This window comes from Xiphophorus maculatus, chromosome 18, assembly GCF_002775205.1.
Source record: "Xiphophorus maculatus strain JP 163 A chromosome 18, X_maculatus-5.0-male, whole genome shotgun sequence".
In the NCBI taxonomy this organism is placed as follows: domain Eukaryota; kingdom Metazoa; phylum Chordata; class Actinopteri; order Cyprinodontiformes; family Poeciliidae; genus Xiphophorus; species Xiphophorus maculatus.
Genome location: NC_036460.1, coordinates 16483889 through 16508515, shown reverse-complemented (window position 1 = coordinate 16508515; position 24627 = coordinate 16483889). Strand labels below are relative to the sequence as shown.

The 24627-nt window shown below is 38.5% G+C and overlaps 1 protein-coding gene across 3 annotated transcripts; it reads left to right on the top strand.

The window, feature by feature from the left end:
* The first annotated feature begins 7422 nt into the window (after positions 1 to 7422).
* On the top strand, positions 7423 to 16370 carry slitrk3 (SLIT and NTRK like family member 3). Of its 3 annotated transcripts, none has more exons than XM_005805931.2 (3): positions 7423 to 7568; positions 8248 to 8344; positions 9922 to 16370. In XM_005805931.2, the coding sequence occupies exon 3, from the start codon at positions 9980 to 9982 to the stop codon at positions 12698 to 12700; it is 2721 nt and encodes a 906-aa protein (XP_005805988.1). In that variant the 5' UTR covers positions 7423 to 7568; positions 8248 to 8344; positions 9922 to 9979; the 3' UTR covers positions 12701 to 16370. The 3 variants fall into 3 exon arrangements, with proteins under 3 accessions (XP_005805988.1, XP_023206729.1, XP_023206730.1); XM_023350961.1 differs by having other exon boundaries at positions 8197 to 8344; XM_023350962.1 differs by lacking the exon at positions 8248 to 8344.
* The last annotated feature ends 8257 nt before the right edge of the window (positions 16371 to 24627 follow it).

The following is a 24627-nucleotide window of genomic DNA, read 5'->3' as shown; positions in this document are numbered from 1 at the left end:
CAACAATGTGAAGTATTTGGAAGGAAATGTCTGCATAGTTGATGCACCATGGAAACAGAAAAGATACTCATTAAAAGACTGACTAAATTTTATGACACAGGCAAACATCACAGATTGTTTCCCCATTGATTCTCTATATTTACATTTTTAAATTTTTAAAATGTTAAAACAACTGAATGTTATTTACCCTAGTTCTCCTGAATACAGTTTAGTAGTATGCATATTTTTAATCTTCCTCAAATTATACTGGTGTGTACAGCACTGTAATCAGTCTAAACAGACTCCTGGTATTGTATAAGTAGTTGTATTTTTAAGATGCAACAAGCAATTGCTATTTTTTTTGATTACTGTGCGTTATGAAATGAAGTGATAATAAAAATATTATAATTTGACTGTATTCAATTATTTGATGTGCCAAGCAATTTGAAATACAATTTGGCATAGCATCATAGAAATTAATTCCTACATGGCTTCTGCAGTTTTGTAACAAAGACTAAGGTTAGGAAGGTAATATGTCTCCTAGTTTGATGAGTAGCTCTACGAGGGCTTTCAGGTCATAATTGCAGACAGGGACAATGTCAGACGGTGCGTGTGAAAGAGAACAAAGGATAAAGAACACTTGTCTACGTTTTATATTTGGAAGCTCTTTTGTCCTGAACTTCATTTACACTGTCTGCCCAATCACTGAGACGTGACCAGATTAGTGAGTGACACTAAGACATGTCTGCCAACAAATGGACAAGATACACAAATACGCACACACACACACACACACACACACAAATATGCACCTTGGGAAAAAAAAGGAATTTATGCAATAAGAATTCACCAAAAGCAAATCTTTGTCCAAGATTTAGTTTTATTTTTTACTTTATTGAGAAGCAATAACTTCTCCAGTAAAATGATTATTTAGACATATCTAAAATCACACAGGGTTAATTAAAATTCTCACTTCAAACTTCTTGTAAGATACCATGAAATAAAAGAGGAAAAGAAAACTATTCTATACTACTGAAAAACATCTGTGTTTAGAATGAATGAGCATTTGCTGATTGAATTACTGTCGGTGCTGCTTTTTAACACCATAGTTGCGAACAGCCACTGCTTCTAAACACATAGGCTAAGGTAGATTCTTACCCTGAAAACAGATTGAAATTTCAAACCAGGCCAGGCCCTGAACTACAGAGAGCAACTTTTAAAGTGAAAGCAGCTGTGTATTCCATATTCTCACTATGTCTTCTGCATAACCTTATCGAGAGCTTTTTCATATAGCCTGTCAGTCAGCAACTTTATACAGTCCCTGTAATATATTCAGTGAACCGATGAATACATTATCAAAAGAGAACCTCAAATAAAACAGTTGGTCAGTTTTTCTTGCAAGGTTGCTGCTTTCATTAAAATCATATGAATAATTAAATACGTTTTTACGTTCATACAGTTTGGCCCTCAAGCATGGAGAGCAAATAAATTTTTGCCTTTCATTTTTCTTCTGTTTGATGTACCAAAAATCAAACAACCATGCTCAATTTTCCAAGTATGAAACAGCCTGAAGTTGTGCGATTATGGAACGGTATTTTACATGTTAAAAGACTTTTTTTTTTTTTTACCCTTCATTTTATAATTGATTTTGTCTATGTTGGTCAGTGAAACAAGCTAATCAAGATTATGACTCAACCATGTGCTAACCATAGTGGAATGTTATGAGACAGATTGGTGTACTGAAAGCTTCATGGACTGATACACTGGCATAGAGACAGGGAGACATGAAAGCAAGCAGGCAGTGAGCCATACGGGCAGGCCATCAGGCAGAAAAGACTGGCAGGAGGTAGGTGGTCTGGCTGGTGGGCAGCCAGGTGGGGATGTAAGTAAGTGGAAAGCAAGAACGGCAGTCGAGGTGACACGTTGGTTACACTGACTCAAGTAGTCAGGCAGAGTGACAGGAGGTAAGACATGGAGACAGACAGACAGACCAACAGGCTGGGAATTGCTTGACTGTGCCCCTCGTCGTCCCTTGGGGTCCACTAAGGGCTGGAGCGGGTGGCATGTGGTATGTCACTGAAAGCCCCTGATGACAAGCAGAGAGGCAGTAATGGAATACTTTAAAAGAGACAGCTGAAGAGTGGAAAGTTTTTAATGGGATACAAAACTTTTTTGTTTTTTCCTGTTTCTGATTTTTTTATTTTTATTTTAATTAATAATGTATTAATTTATTTCATTATTTCAAGTTGCGTTATTTAAAATGTAACATATTTACCTCAGTATCAGCTGGTGATAAAGAGGATTTATCTCATATTTAATACTGCAACATTTAAGATTTATTCAGGAATTGACTCTTATTTCCACACTGATTGTTTCCGTTTTAGACATTCTTGCACTCATATAATTCAGAATTTTGATATGAATGCATTCTCTTCTCTTTTAAAAAGTACATAAGTTAAAATATTTTTTTAAGTAAATAATTTTTTTGTTTCCTCTTGTAACATGTTACTCAACATAATGGACATTTATTATCTTCCTGGTTGCAACATCAACAGCAGTGACAACACTGTTATTTTTGTTTGTTTTCTAATTCAAGTATTGGTTGGGTATTATTGTCAGCCATTTCTCCTTCTTGGCTTGGGAGCTGTTTGATGTCTGTGAGGACAGTGTTGTCACTCATGTCTTTTTATTTTGTAGCGATGACTTTAAAAGGCCACAGATGTTCGGGTTGATTTTGATGTTTCTTGCCGCATTCACACAGCATAGTCACTTGTTTTCTTCCAAAGCTCTGCACACTTGACACATTCACCAGTCTACACAAACCCTCTCTCCATCTGCTAGTGACCGCCACTTCTTCTGTGTTCATCGGAGCTGCAGAACTCAAAGTGTCCCCTTATTCATCAGAACAGTTCACAGTGGGAAGTTGTGTCAGAGATTGTTTTTATGATACAATAATTCAAATATTGTTTATATCATTGTATTTTGCTTTCCTTGTTCTGAGTGATTTAGGTCGCTGAATTTGATGCTACCAAAATTTGCTGTGGGTTGTGATTAAAAGTTGCAGCAAACTTTGTTTCAATGAGAGGATTAAACACTGAGCTTGTTCCATTTTATTGGTATTTTTAGCTTCCTCTTCACATAAAATAGGTCTGCACAGCCCTTATAAATATGCTAACTTGTGACTCCGTTATCCCAACTGCTTCATCCATTGTGCTATAAAATCCCACTTCATCAGGCAGGTATTCATAAAACAGTAAATGACAGAGACTAAAATCTATCTTCCTATTAATTCTTGATAATCAAATGGTGCCCCAACTTTGATTCAGTATAACTAACTTTACTAATAATTGCCTTGGCATTTGTTAATCGTTAATCATACCTAAACCGAACCTGTTCACTTTGCTTTCTTTCAACAATGACTTTGTACTTTTGACCTTCACTTCATAATGTTCTTATATGTACAGTGCATTAGAAGTTAATTATTTCTCAGTCAACAGATACCACACCTCAGCCATGGGATTTTTGCAAATCCTACAGAGTTCCCTGGGTTTCTTTGCAACTTATTTGATTAATGTTTCGACTGTTTAATTGTAGATGGATAGAGATCTCTTGGCAGGTTTTCAGTTGTGCCATACTTTTTACATGCCTCGCTGATGGAGTGACCACTTATTGGTGAGATGCCTAAAGCTTGGGATATCAGTTTCTAAACCAAACATCTCTCAAACTTTTCTGTAGTTTCGTCATTGCCTGTTTCTGATTCTTTCTGTCAGCGATGATGATGTTTATTTGGTAATATTCTCCTACAAGCCTCTGAGAGCTTCACAGAACAACCGTATCTAAAATTAGATTAAATTAAACTCAAGATGGCTCTAATTTTTTAAGTAGTTGACATCTGAGAGCAACTGGTTGTACAGGATTTTGCTTAGGGGTGTCAAAGGAAAAGGGGCTGAATACATATTAACGCCATATTTGTAAACAAAAATAAAAGCTGTGCATTTTTTTCAGTCAATATGACACTAACGGTCTGTGATTCATCATGCAAAACCCCAATATTGTTGTAACATTTAATGTGAATAGGTTAAAAGGATATTCATATTTTTGCACAATATTCTAGTTCAGATTGCCTGCTCCAAGGCTGGTCAAATTATTCTTTCCTTTAATGACAGCTTATGGTGAATACATTTTATTTTCCTCCACTTACATTAAACACCATTTCTCATGACTCAACCTTTTTGGTCAAAACTTTTCAGTTTCCTCCTTCACTTTTTTTTTTTTTTTACATAGGGGAAATGACAGTTTGTGTGATATTTGTCAAGCACAGTGACATCAATGTCCACTGTACATTCTGGCTGACAAACTCATTAGTCCTGATTTGCACTTTGTCAATTTCAAACAGCACTAAAACACAAAGTCTTTGCAGCCGATGTCCTATGACTGAATGAAGGATTTGGCGTGGCCTTATGTCACCCAGTGAGACAGTAGCTGACAGACTGACGGAGTGAATGATGGCTTTTCATGAGGAGGAATGGCAGTTTTACAGACCAGCTGCTCCCAAACACTCCTCTGACCTTTCTGCACTGGATTGCCTGCGAGTGTGTATGCAGGCAGTGGATGTGTCTTCAAGTATTTATTGACTAAGGCCTATACATTTTTTCCTGAAGTAGCATATTGTAGGAAAGGAGCTGATTCCACTTAAACCAAAATGAAATTTTTTTTCAATCCTTTTACAAATCATTCATGGTCCCATACTATTTATTCACTGATATTTGTTTTATTTTTATTTGAGGGTCATGTTGGTCATTGTATGTACTTAGTGAGATTCTCTGAGTTATGAAAAGTCAAGGGTAGAAGCTGTGTATTACAAGGAAAAGCCTTTTAAACATATTAGACCCTCAGAGGTCTATGAAATGGTGTTTAAGGTTGCAACCACAGAGAACATTAATTTATGTCCTATATACCCTGCACATGATAATGTCTCCAGAGCTCAATCATTTAATCCACCATGATGCGTAAAGTGACAAATCTCAGCAGGGATTACAAAATGGGATATTTGCTCGCTTGCCTTATATCTCAGCAGATTAATTTCAGAAGTATTTAATACATTTAACAGGAAAACTCTAGTAGAAAAGTGTAGAGTTGACTGTTTCTGTCTAACTATGAAACAAATCTTTGTACAAGCCTTCAGACAACAGGTTCTATTCAAATGAAACAAGCTGTTAGAACTTAACCATTATTGTAAGAAGTTGCATTTTTTGGAGTAGAATTTAAATCAATATTGACAAAAACACATTTGTCTGGGTTTTATGAAAGAATTGGGATAGCATGGGGGATTTAATACAATGTGTCTTTTTTTATTTCTTAGAAGGCAAGAGGGGTATTTACAGCCCCGTTATTAGCCAAGGTCTTGTGCTACCACCATTTCACTTTACTCTAGAGATAATATTGGCCTGTTGATGAGCCATGCCTGGTTTCCTCCTAACATGACACCTGGCATTTACTAAAGAGTTCAATCTTTCTGTCATCAGACTGGAGAATGTTGCTTCCAGTGGTCTGAGAGTCCTCCAGGTGCCTTTTGACAAACGTCCAGGAGGCTGCTATGCCAGGCTTTCATCTGGACACCATACAGGCCTTACTGGTGGTTTGCTGAAGGGATGGTTGTCCTTATGGAAGATTCTCATCTCTCAGAGGAACACTGGATTTCTGACGGAGTGACCATCATGGTTTTGGTCACCCGCTCAGTTTTGATGCCCAGCCAGGTCTAGGTAGAGTCCTGGTGATTCCAAACTTATTCAATTTATGAATTATAGAAGCCACTGAGCTCACTGAGATCTTCAAAGCAGCAGAATTATTTACATATATATTTTTTGTACTATTAACTACAGGACCTTTTATAGATGTGTGTTTGACTTTCCAAGTCCATTTAAACCAATGGTTCACAATTACTGTGAATGTAACACAGGTGAAGTGCGGGGAGTTCGTTCAGGATGTGCTACAGTGTGATCTGCTTTAGTAAAAGGGCTAATACTAAAGTCAAACCAGAAAATGTTAGATGTGATTGTCACGAAAAAGTTCATGTTCAATGCATACAATTGAACATTGTATTTAATATTAACAAGCCTTTTTTTTGTTTGTTTCCTTTTAACAAAAAGGACACACTAGATGAGTCATTCTAAAATTAATCTTTGAAGTTATTAACATTTGATGTTCAATGTAGCCTATAGGCCAAATTACAGCAATCTTAGTTTTAAAGATGCAAGTCTAAACTCCGGTTGTGTATGTGGTACAGAGGCCATGCTAAAGGTATTGACCAGAGATTCTGTAAGAAGATTACAATTCTCCGCTGCAATCACCCTCCTCTGTGTTAAGCTGCAAAAAAAAAAAAAAAAAAAAAAAAAGGTAGAAGGATCTTCCTGCTCACAGAGTGGGCTTGTGTTGCCCGCTACAGGCGAGACCGGGGAAGACACGCAGACAGAATAGAAGGAAGAAATGCTCCGTAATTTTGCAGTCCCTGCCCTGCTGGTTGTAGACATTCGCGGCCACCTTCTTTGTCTTCTCAGCAAGGGTGACAGGTTGCGACTACCTCTCCACAAATGTGGCTGCGTCCTGAGGAGAAAAAAAAGTAAAGGAGAAGAGAGAGAGAGAGAGAGAAATAAGAAAAAAATCGGGACTAAATAATTTTCTTTCCAATGAAACAAGTATTTAAAAATATTTATGCAGGGAGACACAAAGAAAGAAGGATGCGTCCTGCGTCCACAGTCTGGGATCCACAGGTCTCATTTATTTCTCACTGACGCACGCTCCCGCCGCCGCAGCTTACAGCGCTTCTCTCACTCGCTGCTCTCCTCCCTTCACTTCACTTCCTTCCCTCCTCTCGACAGCATCCAGAACTATAGAGCAGCAGTCCCCCTTCACTCGTGTTGCTCCCCCCCCCTCCCTTCCTCCGTCTTTCTCTCACTGCCAGAGATCTCTCTCCTCTCTGCTTCTCCCATCTCTTCGCAGCCCTCTCCCCAGTTCGGTCCGTCACTTTTCTCTGACGCACAACGAGGGGGGGGGGGGGGGGGGGGGGAGAGAAAACCAAGTCGAGGCCGATATGATTCACATGCCCGTGCCGCTGTGCTGACGGAGACGCGCTCCTGAAGCCGCCAGGAGAACACTCTCACCCGGTTGTTGAAGGCTCGCCCGAGAGGCGGCTCAGGAGGAGGAGGAGGAGGAGGAGGAGGAGAAGGTGGTGGTGGAAAAGGAAGAGGATGGGCAGAAGTGGAGGACTTGCATTTTAAACAAACTGCTTAGAAAAAAAGAGAGAGGAGAGAGAGAGTCGGTATCACTGGAGAGCGAGAGAGATAGGGGGAGAGATCGCATTCTCATCACGTCTTCATTTCTTTTCTCTCCTCTCTTTCGGTTCAGCCACTAAGAGAGGGTGAGGAAAAGGGGGAGAGGAAAAGAGAGAGAGAGGGGGGAGAGAGTGAGAACGAGAGAGAAAAGGAGAGAGAGAAGAAGAGGAGGAGAAGGGGAGAACGAGAGATTTACCAGATTCAAACTAGTGATCTTTTTTATCCCCCGATGCTTTCCAATTGCTCAACAAAACTAAGGTGAGCAGTTATAGACTATTTCGTATGGATCATGGAAAGTATTTACCCGATATTTGTGAGTGTGTGTGTGTGTGTGTGTTTCTGTGCTTCCATTGATGTCTGCATAGCCACGGACTTCAAACAGGGCGACAGCGAGCGAGGATAACTGAGAGCAGGAATCCATCCTACTAATCAATACACGTTTTGTTCTTGCTTTAGTCCCCAATTTTACGGCCAATGTCACGACGAAAGCCTGCATTATGCTTGGCATGTATTCCAACACGCGCTCTGCTGTCTTCCCCTCTTTTTTTTTCTTTTTTTCTTTTGAGTGAGGGTGGGTGTGTGGGAGGGGGGGTGCCTTGGGTTGGCACCAAATCAGAGACCGTTCCTTGTAGACCGGAACTTGTTCAGCATCATTTTTCTTTTCCCACACTAACTCAGCGCGATGATGTCCGTTGAAAGGTTTATATCTTTTAAAAGAAGCTGGTCGAAATTTGCCAATTCATGACAAGCACCACTACTACTACTTCTTCTTTCTTTTTTTAAAATTCATCCGGGGCTCATTCTTATGCGCATCTCCTCCTCCTCTCTCCCTCCTCAATGCCCCGCTGTCTCTGTCCATGTCCTCCTTTGTGTTTTCCCCGTTCAGGCGGCTCAGTCACCCCCTTCATTTTCTCGTTCTCTTCCCCCTCCCTCGCAGCCCGGCAACGGACCGTGAGACGCGGGACGCACCGGGCAACGACAGGACCCATCACCGCAGGAGGAGGATATGTGAAGTTGGAATCCCGCTAAACTAAGTACGTATATACCACTAGAACTGATGCACCGCGAGTGGAATTTTTATGGTGCCAAATTTGCTCCGTGTCCTGAAATGTTTTGTTACTTTTTTTTTTTTTTTTTTTTCACATCGCATCTGGCTTTTTGATCTCTATAAAAACGGAGGCGGAATCAAATCCTGCTGGATTACTCGTGGCACGGGGAAGACGACATGAAATAAACATCGTGTAAAGATCATTTTTTGCTTTTTAATTTTTAATTTTTTTTTTAATCTGTCATTTTTTGAGGGATTCCTGCGTTTTTCACGTCAATTGCCGGGATTTTGCATTCAGCACCACGGGCAGCGCTTTTGCCTGGGCCATATGCGCTTCTCTATTATTGAGCTGAACAGCGCAGTGGATACATGAGTTTGCAATAATGGCAAAGATTTTCAGAAGCTTTGCGTGTGTGCGGTGAGAGAAAAATAAAGGCAGATAGAGGGACAATAACACAAGTGTCTGGCAGACACATCTTTTTTTTTGTCCCCGTGAGAGGAATACAATTTTTTAGATGAAATTGACACATTTCACCATTCTCACAATCACAACTGCTATTAGTTTTCTTTTTGCCTCACAGCTGCCCCACAGCTGCGCTTTTCTAAGCGTCAGAATAGCCCATTGCTCTTTTTACGTCTCAAATTGTTCATATTATCTTAAAAAGAGTTGGTTCGACTAATAAAACATAATTTATCAGGGACAAAAAAAAAAAAGTAAAACATTTTTTGTGTCCTCTTGCATATCGTAGATTTAATTGGAGGTAAAACACAAGAGGAAACTACTGGGTCCCCTAATCTTTGGGAAATACATTACAATACAAAATACAATACTTGCTCATTCAATAGTAATGAATTAAAATTTTTGTTGAATAAACCAGTGATTTTTACATGTAAGGCTAAAACATGTCTTTTATCAGCTTTGAATTAGTAACAGAGATATGTTCAGACTGGGCTTAGCACAAAACACAATTCTGTTGTACTATTTTGTTCCATGGTTTAAACTTTGATTGCTCATGTATTGGAGATTCTTGTTATGCATTAAATAAAGCAAGGGACAGTGTCTCCTCGACGGTACTCTTCCTTAGCCGCTGTTGCCTTCGTTTATTCATAGCGATAAGCATCTCTGCTGTGATTTATTGCGACCTTACCAGCACATCTGCTGTATAATAAATGGCATTTCAGGCTACATAGTGAAGTGTAGTGTCTGACTGCAGAGAGCCGTTTGTGCTCTCTGGTATCATATTATCTATTTAAGAGTATAGGGCTTTATATTTTGTTTTAAAAAGACAGCAATATTGCCGGGTCTAAAGTGGTGTCCAGTGTCTTTCTATTATTCATAGGTATTCATTTCAAAGCTGCCGTCCATTCTACTGAAACTAATGCACTCTTTCCTGTATCTTCCTTTTCTGTCTCTGTCATCTCAAACTTCTCTTGGTTTCTGTGTGTATATGTACATGTGTGTTTGTATGCATGTAAAGCGTGTGTGTGTGTGTGTGTGTGAGCATTAACCATAAGCCTTCCCTTTTCTTGCGATCTCATCTACCCTGGCATTCTCTGTTGCAGTGCTGTGAAGTGGCTCTGTCCCTGGAGCTGAAACTTCATCGCCGTGGTGTCAGCGAGGATGCTGTGGGTTACCTTGCTGAGCACCATAGCCTTAGGATGGACCACACCAATCCCACTGCTGGAGGACTCGGAGGAGATCGATGAGCCCTGCTTTGAACCGTGCGACTGCGAGGTCAAGGAAGGCATCTTCCATGTCCATTGTGACAGTAAAGGATTTACAAATGTCAGCCAGATCTCTCAAATTTGGAGCCGACCCTTCAAGCTCAACCTGCAGAGGAACTTAATGAGGAAGCTCTACTTCAACAGCTTCCTCCATCTTAACAATGCCATATCCATCAATCTGGGTAATAACGCCTTGCAAGATATACATGCTGGGGCATTCAATGGCTTGGGAATACTTAAACGACTGTTTCTCCATGAAAACAAACTAGAAGTTTTCCGAAACGACACATTTCTGGGGTTGGAGAGTCTAGAATATCTCCAAGCAGATTACAATGTTATTAAAAGGATTGAAAGTGGTGCATTCAGGCACCTTCACAAATTAAGAGTACTTATATTAAATGACAATCTCATACCCATGCTGCCGAATTACCTTTTTCGGTCTGTGTCCCTAACACATTTGGACTTGAGAGGTAACAGACTAAAGACATTGCAGTATAAAGGCACACTGGAGTATGTTGGGCGGAGCTTGATGGAAATCCAGCTGGAGGAAAACCCTTGGAACTGTGTGTGTGAGATTGTCCAGTTAAAAACATGGCTAGAGAGAATCCCTTACACAGCTTTGGTGGGAGAGATCACATGTGAGACCCCATTCCACCTACACGGAAAAGACCTGCGGGAAATTAAACGCAGCGAGCTCTGTCCTCTTCTCACCGATGCAGAGATTGAGGCCAAGCTGGGAATTCCTCGGGTGCCATTCAGCAATGAGAATACTTGGCCTACTAAACCTTCCTCCATGCTCTCCCCCTTTCACAACACAGCCTCCTCTGTGGAGTACAAGGACAGGCCTGCGAAGCCTACCAAAAAGCCTACCAGACGGCCCACAAAGAATCCACCAACTCCTCGTAGCATTTACCCAGGCCTCAACCAGCCCCCCATTGCTGGCTACCAAACAAGACCACCCATTCCAATAATCTGTCCAGCTAATTGTATTTGCAACCTTCACATCAATGACCTTGGGTTAACAGTAAACTGCAAAGACAAAGGGTTTCACAACATTTCAGAGCTTCTGCCTCGACCCCTTAATGCCAAGAAATTGTATCTTAGTGGGAACCTGATACAGAAAATCTATCGTTCAGATTTCTGGAACTTCTCAAGTTTGGATTTACTACATTTAGGGAACAACCAGATATCCTATGTCCAGGAGGGTGCGTTTATCAACTTGCCAAACTTAAAAAGTTTATATTTGAATGGTAATGACATTGAGCGGCTCTCTCCTGGTATGTTTCGTGGACTTCAGATGTTGAGCTATCTTTACTTTGAATACAATGTCATCCGTGAGATTCAGTCTCATTCTTTCTCCCTAATGCCCAATCTGCAATTGGTTTTCCTCAATAATAATCTGTTGAGGTCATTACCCAATGATGCCTTTGCTGGCACCAACCTTGCACGTCTTAATCTTCGCAGAAATCACTTTGTTTCCCTGCCAGTTCATGGGGTCCTGGAGCATCTGACTTCCATCGTCCAGATCGATCTCCATCAGAATCCCTGGGATTGCTCATGTGATATCATCCCTCTCAAACAATGGCTGGAAAAGCTATCCTCTGTCATTGTGGTGGGGGAAGTCACCTGCAACACACCAGAGTATGCTTTTGGAAAGGACCTGCGTTCGCTTGAGGTTGAGGTCATCTGTCCTGAGCTGAAGTATTCTTCACGTCCCTCTCCAGCTCTGCCTGGTGGGGATGATCTCACCACAGGGAGCTCTGAAATGGGGGAATCAAGTAGGAGAGGGGCTGTTCCACTGTCAGTTCTCATCCTCAGTTTGCTCATCCTCTTCATTTCAGCGGTGTTTGTTACTGCTGGGCTCTTTGCCTTTGTCCTCCGTCGCAGAAAGAAGCTACCTTTCCGCAAACGTTCTGAGGTGGACCTGACTGGGATCCAGATGCAATGCAGGATTTTTGAGGATCCGCCAAGGCAAAGCTGTGCCGGAAACCCTGGCACGCCGGAGAAACCAACACCCAGTTTGCACACACATTCGCACACTACTCACACACATGGACATGGCCACGTTTATGATTACATCCCGCACCCTGTGACTCAAATGTGTAACAACCCTATCTATAAGCCAAGAGAAGGAGAGATTGCTGAGGAGGAGATGGCACAGTTTGCAGAAAAGAAAGACAATGGCAGCAGTAGCAACAGTAACTATAGAACCTTGTTGGAGAAAGAGAGAGAGTGGACCTTGGCGGTCTCCAACTCTCAGCTCAACACTATTGTTACGGTCAACCACACCACGGCGGACATTTCAGGATTTCATGAGAATGGAGGGCTCTGCCCCACAGTGATTGACAGTCAGAGGCCCACGCCAACAGTGGGCTTTGTAGACTGTTTGTATGGGACAGTGCCCAAATTAAAGGACATGCATGTTGCACATGCACATCCACCAGGCATGCAGTACCCAGATTTACAGCAGGATGCACGGCTGAAGGAGACATTGCTTTTCACAGCCGGGAAAGGCTGCTACCCTGATCCCTCCCAAAGTGATTACCTCGAGTTAAGGGCCAAACTTCAAACCAAGCCAGATTACCTCGAAGTCTTGGAAAAATCCTACCGTTTTTAATAACTTTGTAGCCCGGTAGAAAAGAACAACAAAAAAAACCAACATGATTTTGTCATTTTCACTATGCCACCTTACAGACAAAATTACTTAGACCAATCTTAAAGCAAAATTTGAAAAAACAGCATGAATTGAAATAAATATGTATAATTATACAGTCACAATGCCCCCACTCCCACTTAAAATCACCTTTGAGGAGAGGTCATTCTCAGATGTTTCAATTAAGTGCCTTTTTTTCAGAGTAGCCAGCAACGTCAACCGTTATTTTTATAATATATAAATATCTCTATATGCCCTGAAGAAAGCAAAGGAGAAAAAAATGGGGCTCTGGGAAATAAAACACATGAACCATGTTACATCTGTCACTAAAATCCATTTGTATGGAGCTAACATGATGTGCTACTAGTTACCATGAGGACAAACGGGAGCTGGACGTCTCCCTTACTTTTTTGTTTTTCTTTTTTTTTCCCTCTCTCTTATTACTCAACTAGGATGTACAAACACCTGGAATCTGTGCACATGTTTTTCTTTGTAGGACATTATCAAAAGAGTTTTAAAAAAAATACTTATATTCAAACTGAACTGCAGTTTGCTGCATGCACTCGCTTCAGTGCAGGAAGTGAGAGGATTTACTCAGAACTATCACGTCACTCTATGAACAGAGATACCGCAACACATTTATGGTTCAGTGTTCTATTTAATTTTTTATATCTTATTAATATGGTTATTACTATAAATGAAGACATACTGTATGTCTATATCAGGGTGCTTCTTGTAAAGAAAAGGAAGCCCCAATACAGGGATGGTAAAACATTTGTGAATATTATTACGAGACCATACTGAAGGGTTTTCTGAATATTTCCACACTCTTTGTTATGGCCCCACCCCTCTTCCCTTCTCATTGCTTCTGGAGTTCCCATTGCAATCCACTAACAGCTTTGTAGTAAGCACTTTTAATGTTTTCTCTTTCACAAAGATTTGAAGAAAAAAATGTGCATATATTTATTCTGTAATTTCAGTGAAGAATTTTATTGTAAAGATAATGTTAAATCAATGTATAGTGATTATGCGTCTGGTATAGCCTTCTTAATAAAAACAAACTCTTTAATCTAATTGATGAAGGTGTCAATACCAATTCCAGTGGAACATGTGTGGAGTGGAACAACAGGGTGTGTATCTGGTGTAGGATGTGGTCAGCCATTAACTGTTACTAGACTCAAAAAGCATGCTAGACCAAGAAGCAGTGCAAGGTATGATAATACAAACTTGCTAGTATTCATATAATGGGATTTGCATCCACTGTATCTAAACTACATGGAAAGCATAAATACAGGGTGCTGATTTTTTTTCTTCTTTTTTAACAGAGGGACTCATTTTCATATTTTAATGCACAGTTTGACTTTATTTTGTCCAGTACAATGTAGGATTTAGCCACATTTAATCTAAAACCAAAGTAAAACACAACCCAGAAAAAGTAGAGTAAATGCTGCCACCTCTTGAAGAAGATATCTTAAAAAGTAAAAGGCAAATCAGTGAGGAATGGCACACCTGTCACTCTCTGAACATGTATCACTGATGTATGCAAGTAAAAGGGTGAGTGATATCATGATTGGAAAATATTTTTGTAATTTATACATTTCATAATTTGGCTCTCTCATCAAGTTTGCTATGTGCTTTCACTCCACTGGAGGGCGATAAAAGTGTTCTGCCATTGCAGAAATGTCATTAGATAAGCTTGATTGGGTTTAGCTGACAGATACACACACACCCACGCATGCACACCCCTACATGTGACTACATCATGAAGATATTATCTTATTAGCTTATTAAATCTACACTATGAATTGAAAATGTAATTTACTTTCAGCAGTCATAATTTTATGTGATTTTTAATTGTATACCACAGGCTCCTTTCTTAGCCTCCTCCATTCTACAAACAATGAAAAGGGAATTTTAAATAAAGCCTTATGGTTGTGTCAACTTTGGATTAATTTGCTATAGAAGTCAATATTTTCAACCAATAGACTCTTTTTTTCTTTCTTAGTAACATTTTTTGGGGAGAGATGTGAAGTAGTCCTGTCAAACTTGTAAGTACAGTGAATCTAAGAAGTTTACACATCCATGTTAAAATGCTGGTGTTTGGTGATGAAACCACTGAGACCAATACAAATTCTTTGAGAATTTCTTTCCACCCTTAATGTGACTTTTAACCCATACAACCTGACATTATTACAGAACTCTGTTTATTTTAATGGGAATGAATATCCATAGCAAATGTTTATTTGGACATATTTGGTCGCTCATTGCAATGCTCTAGACTTGTTCGACTGTGAAGGCATCTCTTCTGTTCAGCCTACTGTAACCACCCCATAGATTTCCAGTCAAAATGAGGTCTAAGCTGTTGGTAGACTATTTTGTGAAAAAAAGTTATTTGTTTCTGGAGAAGTCATTATTTTGTGGATTTTGAAATGCACTATGAGTTGGTGTGCTAAAAGCTGAATTCAGTTTTCTAGCAGAAAACTGAATTCAGATGTGAAAACTTTGGTAGTTGGGAATGTTCATGGTATCCTCCATATTGATTAAGTCCCCATATCCGGCTTCAGAAAATCAGTCCTACAGTATGATGTTGACACCATCATCCCTCAATTTATGTATCATGTTCTTTTGGTGATGTGTAATGTTGTGTTGGCCCCAAGCAGACATTTTGGGATTATGGTTCTAAAGCTCAACACTGGTTTGATAAGACCATAACACATTTTCCCATGTATTTTTAACAGATTAGGCTAGAAGGCTTTTCTTTACATGAAAATGCTTAAATTTTTGTCTATCTTACCATTGTACCCCAGGCCCAGATATATGAAGGTTACTATCAGTACTTGTCAGAAGTTTATGCAACTCCTCTTGGCAGCCTCCCTGGCCAGTTTTCATTGTAATATCATCACCTTTGAAGGAAAATCTAGTTCTTGTTAATGACAATGTTGGTAGATATTTTCTACACATGATGTGTAGTATACATAATGCCTTATAAAGTATTTTGTGCACTTTCCCTAATTGGCACCTTTTGACAAAGAGATCCCTCTGATGCCTTTGAAACTCTGCAGATCATTGTGTTTGCTCTGAGATGCAGCACAGAAAATGTTGGGAAAAGCATACTAGGATGACTGAATTTATGTCATGGTTAATAAGAGGCACTCTGAACGGTGACAGGTGTGTACTGATACCTATTTAAGATGAGGTTGTACAGGGTGGCCAGCCAGATCCCCACATATGAGAGGTTGCCCACTCTTTCATTTGAGTTGAATGTGAAATAGGTTACATGCAAGCTTTAAAATGTTCTCAAATGATTGATCTGGGTCTCAGTTGTTTTGGATCAGAAAAACAGAACAGGTATTTTACACTAAGGTATACAGACACCTTCACTGTGTGTAAATTGGGAGATTGATTCAGATTTTGTTTAATCCCTTTGCTTTGATTTCAATGAATTAAGTAAGTGATGCTTAGTTGGAATACAGTGTTATATTCCCTAATATATGTCAACATAACACCAATTAAAATGTAGCAAACCAAATTTTATTTTCTAAAACATGTTGAGGTATTGTTGATGGGTCATCTCCGGTATCGGTTGTCAGTGATTCAGCCTACAAGCTTGCATTAAATTGAGCCTTTTATCTCATGTTGCCTTCATTGTTCATTTATTTTTGGCAAGTGTTGCTGATCAGATAAACAAATGACACATTCATATAAATTCTTCAGAAGCGTGGCTGTATAATGTCAAGCCTCTTTTGTCTTTATTGCTTTTAGAGGATGTTGCAGTGCTGAAATGTGATAATCTGCTCCACCTAATTTATCTTCTTATTTTTCTGCACTTACACACATTCACACACAGAAAACACACAAAACCTTAGTTTCCATGAATACAAGGTCAGATTATACCACAAACAGTTTTAGTGTGCACTCAGTTTGATTAAAAGCATGATATATTACTCTGTTAACATAAACCCTTACCACATCCAACCCACTTCAAAATTAACAAAATAAATAAAACCTTGCAATCGTTAATGATTTTATTACCTTTTTACCCTCCCCATTGTTCAATCAATGTATGATTACACAGATGAGCATTGAGCTTTCCTCCAGGACTTTTTCATGTGTTCTTGTTATTCTACTTGAACATCTGTTGGCCACTTGGCTGTGAAGGTTGCTAATATTCCTTCGAGAATAAGATGATGCTATGATCCATGAGTAAAAACTATTCCCGTCATGTTCTGAGGTTTCAAAAATAAGCTCATTGTGAAAGTGGTAATTTTACACTGGACCATGAGTCCAAAGTGTACAGACATTTTTCTATAGCAGTTTCTTAAGCAAAAGCATACATACAATTTCCTATGTGGATTTGAAGTGAAAGCATTTATGGAGTACATATTACATTATTGATATCCTATGAGGATATTTTAGCTTTATAACTACAATGCTTATACAAGCTGAAATAACATTCAGTTTTGCAAGTTGTTTACCTGTGCCTGCTCTCTTTACTTGCCGTCATATCTTTATTTAATTATTTTCTAGTGGATTTTTATGTCAGCAATGCACGCTTTTTAACACAGCTGTCTTGATGTTTATTTCTATATTTCCTGTCTGACATGCCATTGCCATGATACTGCTGCTGTTAATTCTTCAGGAGATATGAGATACCATAATCCTATTAGAAGAGCGTCAGCGGGCTCCTGTGACAACACTGAATTCAGGACAGCCGTTAATTGTCTGTAACTGCGCTGGGTAATATTTGGAGTAAAATTGATAATGGGGCAATCTAAAAGCGGGATCTTTCTTCAAACTTGGTGTGGTGTGATGTTTTCTCTACTTACCTTTTTTTTTTACTTACCTTATGATGTGTTTTGGCCTCTGGTTGTTTGGGTGATATTTGTCTGCACTGCACCTTGGAGGAAACATGCTGTCAGTGTGGATCTGTATGCATTTGTGTGCACTTGCGTGTGCATGTCACTGAATGTGTGACGTTATCATCTGCTGCATGGATTGTTTGCTGATTTGTTGTGGTTATTTGAGTGAAAATTGGCTTAGTCTTTGATTTGGACTTGCAGCCCATTATGAATGGAGAGGAATGACAAGAGGAATTCTGTTTTCTAAGAGCGGCATTGATCATTCGGGCGAGCAAAGACCAACAGCTTAGGAAGGTGTGACAGAACATTGAATCAACAGAAGGAGGTTCTGAAAACAGTGCCTTATATAAAAAATGAGCATATGTTTAGTCATCTAAAAATGCAAGTGTAATGAAAAGACAAAAGAGTAGGAGAAGACTAAGAGCCACTTAGTAGCATTTTGTGTGTGTGGTATACATTTCCTTTATTGTAGTAAAATGCAACATTATCTTTAGTTTGCTTAAAAAAAGCCAATCTGCCTCTGACCACTGTGCTGAGTTGCAGTGTGATGCAAATGCTACATACAAAAAGGTAGAGTAGTGTGCCATAGTAGGTATTGGGTGATCCAGAGAATCTTTCTTTGCTTGTATTTTTATCTAGCAGCTAATATGCTTATGCTGATGGGTTATGTAGTTCTGTTGCATGTTATGTAGCTCCATCCGTTCCATCAGCTTTGATCAGTTATCCCATCCCCGGCAGAGAAAACAATGTCATCATCAGTATGATGCTGCCACTGCCACCTTTTACAGGAAATAGTGTGTCCAGAATGATGTGCAATGTTGGTTATCTGTCACATTGTGTGTTACATAGGTCTTAAAGTTCCATTCTGGTATAACCTGATGAGAGCACCTGCTTCCACAATTTTTTGTGCCCTCTACAAGTGGGGCTTTTATGGCTTTCATTCAACAATGGTTTTCCTCTTGCGTGAAGATCAGATTTCTTTTTTTTTTTTTTTGCATGGTAGTTTTCCAAAATTATGGGTCCCTGCAACTCTTTCTGAGTTACTTTAGGGATCTATGTTGCCTCTATTTATAATGTTCTTATTACCCGGACTGTTAGATTGAGGGGATGAGAGCTGTCCTTTACTTTTCCTTGATTCATGACTGAAATGTCTTCTTGGAGATGTGCAACGCATGGGAAAACATAACCTGAAACTCCTTTAAACTTCTTACTAGCTTCTTTTTTGACCTGCCTGCTGTCTACTTTTGTCTTCAAGATGTTGTTTCTTTTACTAATGCTCTCTAATAAACCTCTGAGCCTTCACAGTAAAACTTTATCTTAAAGTAAATCAAACACAGATGAATTGGATTTACTAATTAGGTGACTTCTAAAGGCAAGTGGTTACAATGGAATGTATTTCAGGGCATCGTAGCAAAGAGGCCTGAAGACTAATATATGCAGAACTTTTCAAATTTTTATTTGTAAAGACCATAAATAATAAAAATATGTAATATTTTTCCATTTCACAGTGATGTACTATTTGTGCTGAATTCTTTTATTTATGATTACATAAATTCCCTCGATATACCCAAAAGTTTTCTAGAAGTAATGTGACAAAGTGTCAAACGTTTCAGTTCAAGTTCAAAGTTCATAAAGGGTTATTTCAATTTATTTAATGAAGGACAGGGCATTTTAAAACAATGCAACCATTGTTTTGTACAACAGAGGCTGTGAATATGTTTGCAAGGCACAGTTTTGAAATAGAAGATTTTGGTAAACTACACTTTCTTTTTATTTTTGTTACCATGTGAAAGCTTTATTGTATGTTATACAGAAGGAGAAGTTAAAGGCATAGGACCACCCCTATAGATGCAGTTTCCTATGTCCTGAAATGATGAAAAAAAATCTTTCACACTGCAGTGCAGGAGCTCAACTGACCCAGTATGCCGAAAGAGAGAGCGACAGAGAGAGAGAAAAAGAAAGAGAGAGAGACATGGAGGAGAGAAAAGAAATGGGCGCAGAAAGCAGCAGAGTGAAAAAGGGAAACGGGGTGATTCTCTCAGCCCCGTGCTACCTCTGCTACCATGTGTGCAATAAAGCTCTGCAGCCGTATTGTTTGCCTTGTGAGTTTTGGCTCCCTTGAGATTCTGGTTCTCTCCCCTGTCTGGAAAAAAATACTGCAAGTTTGGGGAAAGTAGGAGTCGTTTGTGCTGCTCAGCAGTGTACTACAGCCGCAGCTCTTGTGCATAAAACAGATTAAGAAATCTATGTCCTTATCACTCTTTCCAGGGAGAGACAGAGAAGAGAACAGGAAGCATAAATTTATAAAAAAAGAATATGGAGCATGGTGTCCCTAGCTAGTGTTAGGAACAGTCCATTTCTCTCTTTGGTCTGCAGTGTGGGGCCTACTTTGTGCTTTTAAATGGCTTGTAATGAAATTCTATGAACTACTGCAGGAGACCTCTTCTCCTATCCCTCCTCTTTCTAATGAAGTGACATTTGCACACTCACTCATCTTAATGGCCTAAGATGTCATGTGATGCAAGAGTTAAACCCCATTGAAACATTTAACAGTTTTCTACGGCCATTTACAGTGTTGGAAAACTTTTCACACCTTTATCAAGTTCCTCAATTTTTGCATTTTGTTACGTCTAATTGTTTCAAACCATCAAACAAATTGTTATGTCAAACATCAAATGACTTGATTAAATACAAAATGCAGTTTTCAAATTACAATTGAGTTTATTAAGCTCTGTAAATTTACCTGAAGCCTTTGTAGAAATTTAATTTTCTCTAAACCTATCAGCTGGTCAAACGTGGCCGGAAAAAATCTTTTGTCTTCTGTTTTAATTTAGTCATATTGCATGTTTGCGTGGATGAAGAGCCTGTTTAAGGTCATTTTACTGCATCTCAATCAGAAATGACTTTGGAAAATCTACTCAAAAACCTTTATTTCTTCATTAACAATCTCATTCAGGATTTTCTGCTAGAGAACAGTTTCATCATAACTCAATCAATTACGGCAAGTTGTCCAGATCCTAAAGCAGCAAAGCAGACTGAGATCATCACTTTATCACCTCTATGTTTGGCTGTTGGTATGCTATTAATTTTCTGGAATGCTGTATCATTTTAATCCAGAAAATGTTACATTTTATCATGCTAGTCTTCAGAATATTTTCACAAACATCTTATGGATCTTTAAGATTGTTTTTGGGAAATGTGAGAAAGGCCTTTTTGCTATTTTTGGTCAGTGGTAGACTTTGGCTTTAGCTTTGTGGATATCATTTTAACCGGGTCTCTTTCTTAACAAACTGAATCATGAATCATAAACCCTGACCTTAGCTGAGGCACGTGAAATATTTTGTGTCTTCTTGATTGAGATGGTGCTTTGCACCTGGATCATGTTTGTGGGCTTGCAAAATTGAAACAGCTTCATAATCCTTCCAGACTGATATATGTCTAAATTTGGGCGTGGTCTGTTTCGGTATTTGAGATGTGTTAGCCGTTTTCATGCTGTCAGAAAAGTTCTAATTACATGGCAATATTATGTTTTCTAATATTGTCGTTCTGGCTGTTATCGAGCTCAGGTGTGGTTACTAAAATGAATTCAGCTTTCCAATCTCACTTAATTCATAGTTTGATAAGAAGACACAATTACTTTTTCATACAATGCCTTTTAGATTCATAGAACAATTTTACCTTATTGAATGAAATTGTAATTTTATATGAAACCAAGCATAGCCATCCTTTTGTTTCCTGTATATATTGGCAAACAAGATGGTGGTGACCATCAGAGCTCCCTGCCTCTGTGTAGGAACTGGATAGGTCATTTTTCTGTGGCACCTTTCAGTCTTGTAGTCTCTGCTCTGCTTTAGCTGACATTGTGCTGCTTTACATATACACATATAAAAGCGACTATAATGTGTGTTTTTTCCACACACATATCCACTCAGATCCAAGTACATCATCGATTTATTTTGTATATTTAAGGTTCACTTTCTGCTCATTTTTTTCCTGTCAAGAAAAATAGAAAAAAGTATTGCTTCATATTTTTTTACCATCATTTTTGTTTCTTTTTGTTATGTTGGATTTCTAATTAAAACAAACTAAAAATTCTTGAATGTGTGAAAATCAATTTTTCAAACACTGCGTGGACTTGAAATTAAATGACAGATGAGGGAGACTGCTGTCTTTTTTTTGCCTGTGTTTAAAAATACAGCTGCTCCTCTTAAATACAAATGGCTTAGTTGGCCAAGCCCTCACGCTGATCGCTTTTATGACTGATGTGCTTGTTTGTTCAGACACCATAATCTTTCTCGTTTTAAAGTACCATTCATTCAGGGGGTTTCACAGCTGTTACAAATTTTGAAAATGTCAGAGATTTGGTGAAAGCAAAATCTTGCTTCCTGTTCAAATACGAAAACAACAAAACATGCGTGAAATTTATTTCTATCAGACAAGACGGGAATAATGTAATGCAGATGACACTGCCAGCACTCTCTGTTCTAAGTATCACTAGAATTGATGATCGATATGACAAGTGGTAAGAGAGAAGAAGAGATGAAAACTGAAGTCTAGAATAAGGCCTTAAAATTTGTCAAGTTTTCTTGTTTGCACAATTTGATTGTTGAAATTTCCATGGATGTGGAAGCAATATGCAAGGCTAATGCTCCAAGAATGCACCACTGAGGGAGTTTTAGTGAATTTGCATAAATTATTCATGTTTTCATGTGGGTCACCATTATGCAAAATTGACTGTTTGAGGTCAAGTGAAAGATAATGTCATATTGTATCACACAGTAGGGTTTTATTAATAGGGGTTTGACATACTGCAAGGCCCGTGACTGAACCATCAGTTTTTTTACTCTAAAAACATTTTGTGATGTTTCCATGATATCAAACTAAATGCCCTTAACTCACATTAATGTTTTAAAGAACAAAACAGCCACTATAGGCTACTTGTTTTATTTATTCTCCTTAATTATGAATGACAATTTTCTTGAACTTAGGTGCATTTGATTAAAGTAGAACATCACTAATACGTTAAAACGTATATGTTGTTTTTTTAACACATTGCCTGGCCAATAAAAAAAGACAACACCTGAATTTAAATGAGCAAATAGGTATGTGTTTCCTATTGGATAGTGACTGCATGCCTAAAATATTAGAGTGTGTGACTTTTTTGTGGTGGTGTTATATCCATTTATCTTAATTGTAGTTGGTCGATCAAGGGCTTCTGTTCCTTTTATTTAACATTTTACATGTTTGTAAAGCAGTTTTTCAAAGAGCGTATGCTTTAGAATTGAACATGGTTATTTTTTTTTTCTTATGTATAAAATCTTTTATTAATTACAGAGACACAGAAGTTTTAAATGTGTAAAAAAAAAAAAATTGTGCCCTTGTTCGATTTCAAAATTGGGCCGATGGAAAGAAACATTACTAACTATTAGAAACATATAAGAAACACTGCAAACTATTATGCACTCACAAGCAACATGCAGCCATTTTTGTTCCATTAATTGTAAAAATGAGAGTTTCTGGTTGTAGCTGATGTCAGTTTTGGCTTTAAAGATGCAGGTCTTTGAGTTTGTTGAAGTTTCAGCTTGTGGGCAGAGACCAATACCATCTTCACACCGACTGATCCTATACTAACCAAACATATTTTTCTGGTTAGACAACATAATGATGCTCATATTTTGCAAGAGTGTGGCCTTGACTGTGATTCTGTACGTGTGTAATGATGTGCATCGGATGTTGTGCTCTGTGAAAAGTACTTCAGTGGAGAAGAAGCGATTTGTGGAGCATTTTGCCTAATTGAGGAAGGATTACTTGCATTGCTCGCATTAGCTCAGCATTACAGGAGTTAGCTTAATTAAGGCAAGTGAGATTTTAGAGGGATCAGCAATTCCCCACAGTTCCATGCACCCACACATGCCTGAAGATTTCTGTGGGCCATAAATGTCCCAATACAGAGATTCATTGTTCCTGCAGCAACACAATTTTTATGCTTAAATGATAATGTAATTTTGGAAGACAAGAACTCCAAACATGTAAAGATATGCACACACTTACTTACTTGACTTATCATAATAAGTCAAGTAAGTTATTAAAATGAGTTATAACGATTTATTATGTCTATAATATATTGTTTGACATAATCAGCTCATTTTTGAGGAGGAGGCTCCTTGTGTTCTTTGAATTCATATTGCAAATATCTAAAGCAAAAACAAAATGTAAAATGTGCTTAGGAATACATCAAATCCCTAAGCACATACTCTAGCACATACTTTATGCTCCCATGTATGGAATATCCAAATGAAAGCTTGAGTTCGTAATGCCTCTGTTAACAGGGAAGACACTGCTTTTGGGCGGATAATCTATGATACTACTCCTTTTACATACAGTACAAGAGGAAGCTAAAATTATATATCTGATAATTAAGCTGAAGTTGTAATGTTTAGGATTGTTTTGTTGTAAAGTGTAAACGTAGGAGGAGCATGTGTTGCTTTTTGTGGCACCAAAGCCATTGCATAATCTTCCTGGAAATCAGTCAAATCAAAAGGGAGAAAATTAAAGTCAGCAGAAAGGTTTTGCTGATGTCTGTTCACTGCTTGTGTTACTACTTATGTCAGTGTATGTTTGGTATTTGCCTGGACAACAGGCATGTTTAGGAGAACATTCATAACACAACCCTGTTTGTCAAACAGCAGGTTAAATCGTGGGCATGAAATTGCTGTGTTACATGTCTGGTTTGTTGGGTTCATATTACCAAACAATGGAGACATTCATCAAGGCATACAGCAGATAAAATACTGCGCCGAATATGGCAACATTTGTTTTTTTATTAAGTAGAAATCTAAAAGTTCAATATATAATTAATAAAATTAAATACCCTCCAGATATCGATAACAATCCACATACTCTATAAGTAAATACAAATCAACAAAAATTAATTCATAAAATAATTTATGAGTAATTAAAAGAAATGTGTGGATGTAATAAAAATAAATATGTGCGATAAGGTGTAGCATGCACAAAATGGATATATTGGCA

Coding starts and splice junctions, on each gene's coding strand:
- slitrk3 (XM_023350962.1), top strand. CDS start 9,980: ATGCTGTGGGTTACCTTGCTGAGCACCATAGCCTTAGGATGGACCACA.